The 6,305-nt window shown below is 33.1% G+C and overlaps 1 protein-coding gene across 1 annotated transcript; it reads left to right on the forward strand.

Annotated features, from left to right (window-relative positions):
• Positions 1–214: 214 nt before the first annotated feature.
• Positions 215–5,358, forward strand: LOC139862252 (4-diphosphocytidyl-2-C-methyl-D-erythritol kinase, chloroplastic/chromoplastic-like). Its single transcript, XM_071850824.1, has 11 exons — positions 215–497; positions 612–707; positions 1,060–1,128; positions 1,295–1,399; positions 1,484–1,540; positions 2,346–2,546; positions 3,273–3,365; positions 3,584–3,683; positions 3,832–3,931; positions 4,380–4,465; positions 5,083–5,358. The coding sequence occupies exons 1-11, from the start codon at positions 333–335 to the stop codon at positions 5,184–5,186; spliced, it is 1,176 nt and encodes a 391-aa protein (XP_071706925.1). The 5' UTR covers positions 215–332; the 3' UTR covers positions 5,187–5,358.
• Positions 5,359–6,305: the final 947 nt, after the last annotated feature.

Genomic DNA, 6,305 nt, shown 5'->3' on the forward strand with positions numbered 1-6,305 from the left:
CAGTCTAAAGATATATATGTATTTTCACAATTTTTACATTATAGTAAGCTTAAATATAAGGTAGTTCGGTGTAACTGATTGAAAAAATGTACTAATTCTATATACTTCGTATTTATTATTATAGTTTTATTTTTATAAATTATAAAAGAGGTCAAAATAAATACGCAAAAGAATCCCCTATCTAACCCAAATTTTGATTCCAGTTTGGCATCAAACTCACTATCGCCTACTACACATGTAAACGCCTAATTTCTAATAAACAATTCTAACATGTGAAACGCCATCTATTGACTTCTGATAACACTCAATTATCCTCTTTTTTTCTTCCGTTGATGGCAACAATGGCTGCTTCTCATCTATTCTACTGTACTCCTGTTGAAAATAGAAGTTTCAAACAATGTTTTTCATCATATAAACCAAAAGGGTTTTCATCTTTTCAAAAGAATTGCAGAACCCATGTGGTCAAAGCAACATCTGAAAGCAGGAAGCAAGTGGAGGTAAATTCTGTTTTTAAGTAATAATATAGATAAAGTTTTAATTTTTATCATACCCTTTTGTGTTTATTGGTTTAATTCTGATTATTTATTGTTTTTTAACAATTGGTATTTTAGTTAGTGTATAATCTTGATGAAAAGTTGAATAGATTAGCTGATGAGGTGGATATGAATGCTGGGTTATCAAGACTCTCTTTGTTTTCTCCTTGTAAGGTAAGTTAATTAGTTGTATTTTTTGGTGAATCATCCTATTTTAAGTTATAAATATTCAAAATTGGAACTAATCTTATGCTTGAAATGCTACATCCTCCTAGTATTGTTTTATATCATATCAAACTGATGACCAAAAAAAGTCATTTGTACTGTAGAATTGAAAATAAATGTGCAAATGTGCTTAAGGTTTTAAAAGTTACTGACTTTAAGCTGAATTAGCTCAAATTCATTATTCATTAAAAAGTTAAATCTAAGTACAGTAGGTGGTTTATTTATCAAGTTCGGGTTATCTCTATTTTCTGATCTGTATATGAACTAATTGAGATGGGATTGATATCTTCTTAAAATGCAGATCAATGTTTTTCTAAGAATAACCGATAAAAGGCCAGACGGGTTTCATGACTTGGCATCTCTATTCCATGTAAGCTCTACAATCTAATATTCATTGCTTAAAGTTTCCTGACCTATTTTTCAATAAATTAAGTGAGAACAAATGCAGATATTTGTTCGCTTTTTTCCTAAATTTTTGAATCATTTTCTAAAATTTTTGATGTTAATAATTAGACTATATTTTATTTGCCTTTTAGGTAATCAGCTTAGGAGATAAGATAAAATTTTCCTTGTCACCGTCAAAGTCTACAGACCGCCTGTCAACTAACGTGCCTGGAATACCACTTGACGATAGAAATTTGGTAAACTCACGTTGATATTTTTTAGTGATTTTATTGTTTGAGATGTATGTAATATGTATTTAGTAAAATCTTTTTGCCATTCAGATCATAAAGGCGTTGAACCTATATCGGAAGAAGACTGGAAGTGACAAATTCTTTTGGGTAAGATGAGTTAGATATGATTTAAACTTCATACTTACAACCAGTGTCATCATATTTACTCTGTTATAACCTTTTTAACTGGTATGTACAATGTACTATTATTATTAGTTGATATTATATTGTTATTCTTCAACTGCAAATAACTTCTTTTCATGTCAACTAGTTTTTGTTTTACAAAAGATTTTTCCATGTATGTCGTTTACTGCATCATAAACCTAATTATGTAAATCTATAGAAGTTATAATGAATTTTCCGCCACCCTGCTTTTGTTCCTCTGAGTATACATACACCTATGAACATTGCAAAAATTGCTACTTAGGAAGTAATCGTTTGGGACTTTTTAGGGAGTACTTGGATGATAAACAAGTTTGACTTTGACCGATTTTGACTGAATTTTGACTCATTTTCCGAGTGATCCCGAGTTTTGGCTGAGTTTGACTGAGTACGAGTTGCAAAAACCGAGTAATGCCAAGTAATTCCGAGTTCTGCAACACTGCCGATAAACGATAAGTCCACCGAGTTGGCAATTATGACCCATTTGTTTATAAATGGTTCAATTAAGTATTGTTAGAATGGGGAACGGACGTCGTTTTGAACAACTTAAGCGTGTTGAAAGCAAGTGAAACTCTTTTATTCAAATGATTTACATTATCGGGAAAAAAATATTAAGAATAAGAATGGACATAAAAGTGTATTTATAGGTCAAGCGTGTACTAAAAAATAGATCACCCACTGAATAATACATTTGATCCACCTCAAATACATACATTCTTGTATAATTGCTAATAATAAGATTCTTGAACAGGTTCATGTTGATAAAAGAGTTCCAACTGGGGCCGGGCTCGGTGGTGGAAGTAGTAACGCTGCAACTGCTCTTTGGGCGGCTAACCAGTTCAGTGGCGGTCTAGCCACCGAACAGGAGCTCCAAGAATGGTCCGGTGAGATCGGCTCAGACGTCCCCTTCTTTTTCTCTAATGGAGCTGCTTATTGCACCGGTAGAGGTGAGGTATGTTTTCTCTCTTTAAACAAGAAAACGTGCAATAATGACTATAGTTAGTTCATTGTACCAGATTTGTCAATTTGCTATAGTTCAAGAAAGTTCTCTTAGATAGTCTTATTATTATAGTATTATTAGTTAAGCTAGTTGAATATACTTGACATTATGTAACAAAAGCTGTCATGCACACATCTATAAGAGCCAACACATAATTGTAAATGTAATTAAAATTATAAAATGTTAGTTGAAAACACAAGAAATATAAAGGAAACCAATTTGGCCCTTAAAACAAGATTGTAACCAATTTGTAAGCTATATGTCCATAAATTATAAATCCGCTACTGCTTCTGTGTGTATGACAACTTGACAAGTTTCACTTGTCTAACGTATATGCTTCTTGAATACTATGTACATACTTTTTATACACCGTACACATAAGTATGTATAATGAACGTGTTTCTATAATTTATTGATTGGGTTTTTCTGTGTATACGATATTATATATCTATATATCTCATGGAGAGCAAATATATTGATGACACTCTTATCACATAAACTATTTAGTCGTTGGCTACTTGGCTGCAAGTGAGATGGATAAAAAAATTCATTAGCATACTTTTTATAATAATTTTTGTTGATAGAAATGCTTAAATACTCCTAATCGACCTTTTTAACTATTCCACTTGTGCCAAATGAACATTATAATTTAAAGTTAAACATTGCTGATATCAACAGATTGTTCAAGATATACCCTCTCCTGCGCCGTTCGACTTGCCAATGGTTCTGATTAAGCCTCCGGAGGCTTGCTCCACAGCCGAAGTATACAAGGTAATCTTATGACTAGAGGTAGCAATATGGGCGGGTCATGAAAGTTGGGTATAAGATCAAAATTTGTTCAGATTGAAACACAAAATATAATAAAGATCAAAGCAAAGTGGGATTGGGTTGACCCATAGACACTTATAATATCCAATTTTTCATTCAGAGTCACTAAACATAATTAATGGTCTGATTATGACTTCAAAACGAATAATATTTCTGTGCAGCGTTTCCGGCTAGATATATCTAGTACCGTTGATCCTTTATCCTTGCTTGAAAAGATCTCACAAAATGGAATTTCACAAGATGTTTGTGTAAATGATTTGGGTACAAAGTTATCTATTTATTATAAATTTTACATGGTTTGAGCTTAAATTCTCCCATATAGGATTAACATCTTTTCACATGCATCTTTTTTTTTTTTTTCTTTTTTTTTTTTTTTTTTTTTTTTTTTCCACATGTATCTTTACCACAGAACCACCTGCATTTGAAGTGCTTCCGTCTCTGAAAAGACTAAAGCAACGTGTACTTGCAGCAGGACGTGGAAAATACGATGCCGTTTTTATGTCCGGAAGGTACATCCGTATTTTACAGTTGGATTCATGCTCAAGTTCACAACTTTTTCTCATCATTCAAAAAATAAAATCCTGTTATTTTTTCTTTAATTGAATGTGTACTATGCTTAGGCAGTAAGCTATGTCAAAAAGTTTGGATATTTTTCTTTTGACTTTTGTTTATTGGTATGTGGAGGACATGGTACATTAGTGTTGTAAGTAAAACTCCCCAATTAATGTCGTTTACTCCCTGATTACTCCTTTTTAGGAACCTGCCTATCCGAGTTTCCTAAATCCGAGTAATTAGTTGGTCAACGTAGGTCAACGGGTCAAAATTGAATTTAGGTGGTCAAAGTCGGATTTAGTCATTCAAAGTCAATATTGGTCAACATATGAATATGAAATTAATTAGATATTTACAGTAGTTGACCAAATGAAGATTATGTTTTTTGTGATATTACTGTTGCAGTGGAAGCACCATAGTAGGAGTTGGTTTTCCAGATCCGCCGCAATTTATATACGACGAAGAAGATTATAAGGATGTCTTTTTATCCGGTACGTACGTACATCAAGAAGATTATACACAATTGGGTAAATTGGGTTCCAATTTAAAAAATAAATTTTTTGTTAGAACATGAGGATGACTTTAAAACACTTTTAAAGTATCCAGAACATATTTTTTTGTAAAAAAATTCTGGAGCTTTAACAAATAACTTTCATACGTCTTTCTAAAGAGAAAAAAATATTCTTTAAAAAAAATTATATCTGTGCTTCTTTTGTTATTGTGAATATCGCATGTGATTGTTTAGTCATAGAATGTGTTCACAAATGGTTTGAAAAAAAAAAAAATCACAAAATTGAACTTTTGATAATCACATCTTATTACTATAACCTTTTGAAACCTATCAGATAATGACTCCCTTAATTCTAGTTTTAAAGAGGTGTATACGATAACACGTACCACCGGTTGTTTTTGAGATGGTTTGTCTTTTAGGCGTAAAGACTCGCCATATATTGTTAGACACAATCATATTCAACCGCTATTTCGGCAAAGTTCCACCTGTTGATTGTCATGATGAAAAAATTAATGATGTTAACTGCTGCTATTTTAGACATTAATTTTTTAAGTAATTAATAATTGCATTAATTTGTGATTGTTGTAAAAAATGCAGAAGCCAGGTTCATCACACGTACAGAGAACCAATGGTACACGGAACCATCTTCTTCATCAAATGCTGCAAATTCACTTGCAGACCAATCAAGTTGTGCTGAATAGTCCCTAGACAAAAAACACGGTTTGGATCCAAGTGCTGATCTGTGATTTATGTATTTCAACCTTTAATAAACACCGGTTTTAGTTTATTCATACAACTGTTGTAATATCTTGCTTACCTTTAACGGTCATACATATGAACATTTTTGAGAATATATACATTTAGTACCAAAAAGGTGTGTTTGCATAAGTACATGCCACTTATACACACAAAGGAAAGTAATTTTGTATCGACTAACGAATTAAAATCTTGCTAATTATAAAGATATTATATAACATTATCAATTGGAAATCAACAAGAAAGGTGCAATTTCCCCCGAGGAAGAGCGCCAGATGGTTGAACGTGATTCTAGGACGGGCAACAAATGGGCCCGCATGGCTGTTTAGGTGCGTTTCTATATCCCCGTCATGTTTTATGATCATATATACTATACTATACTATGCTTCTTATATTGCTATCGCTGATTGTGTTCAAATTGGCGCAAAAACAGAAAGAAAAAAAAAATGATTGATTGTCCTTGGTTGTTACAAGCCAGTTTAAGTTGCATTTTAGTCTCCAAAAAAGAAAAACATTAAACGAAACACACGGACACATTCGCCATCTCTGTCTCCAATAATCCTCCAAGAACCGAAACTAGGCAGTTGCAACACTTCCATTCCGGCTTATTATTTTTTGGGCCAAATTCTGAATTTCAGCTATTTGCTCACATAACTTACCTTCACCTTCAATTAGACTCTGGTTTTGGTTGGTTAGAAGCATCTCAATCCTTTCACTTAGAGTCTTTACCTGGCCGAATTGGATCTGGTTAATCCTGGTAATAACGTCAGATTGGACCGGTCCCTCAAAAGGTGTTGTAACATTTGCTTCGGAATCATCACTATACTTATTGAGAAGCCTTTCCAAGGTCGTCTTATTGAAGTTGGAGTCATCCTTAGCTTGCATACCACCTTCAATCCTCGAATCGAAACTACTACTACTACTAGTACTAGTGAGTTGGAACTTCACACGAGCTAGTTGCGAAGATAACTTATGGTGATGTTGCGTTAGAGTCTCTTTCAGTTGGAATTCGGCCGTCCTAATTTTTTCCATTAGCATCTGTTCATGAAGAGACTGGTGTTTCA

This window comes from Rutidosis leptorrhynchoides, chromosome 8 (assembly GCF_046630445.1).
Source record: "Rutidosis leptorrhynchoides isolate AG116_Rl617_1_P2 chromosome 8, CSIRO_AGI_Rlap_v1, whole genome shotgun sequence".
Lineage (NCBI taxonomy): Eukaryota > Viridiplantae > Streptophyta > Magnoliopsida > Asterales > Asteraceae > Rutidosis > Rutidosis leptorrhynchoides.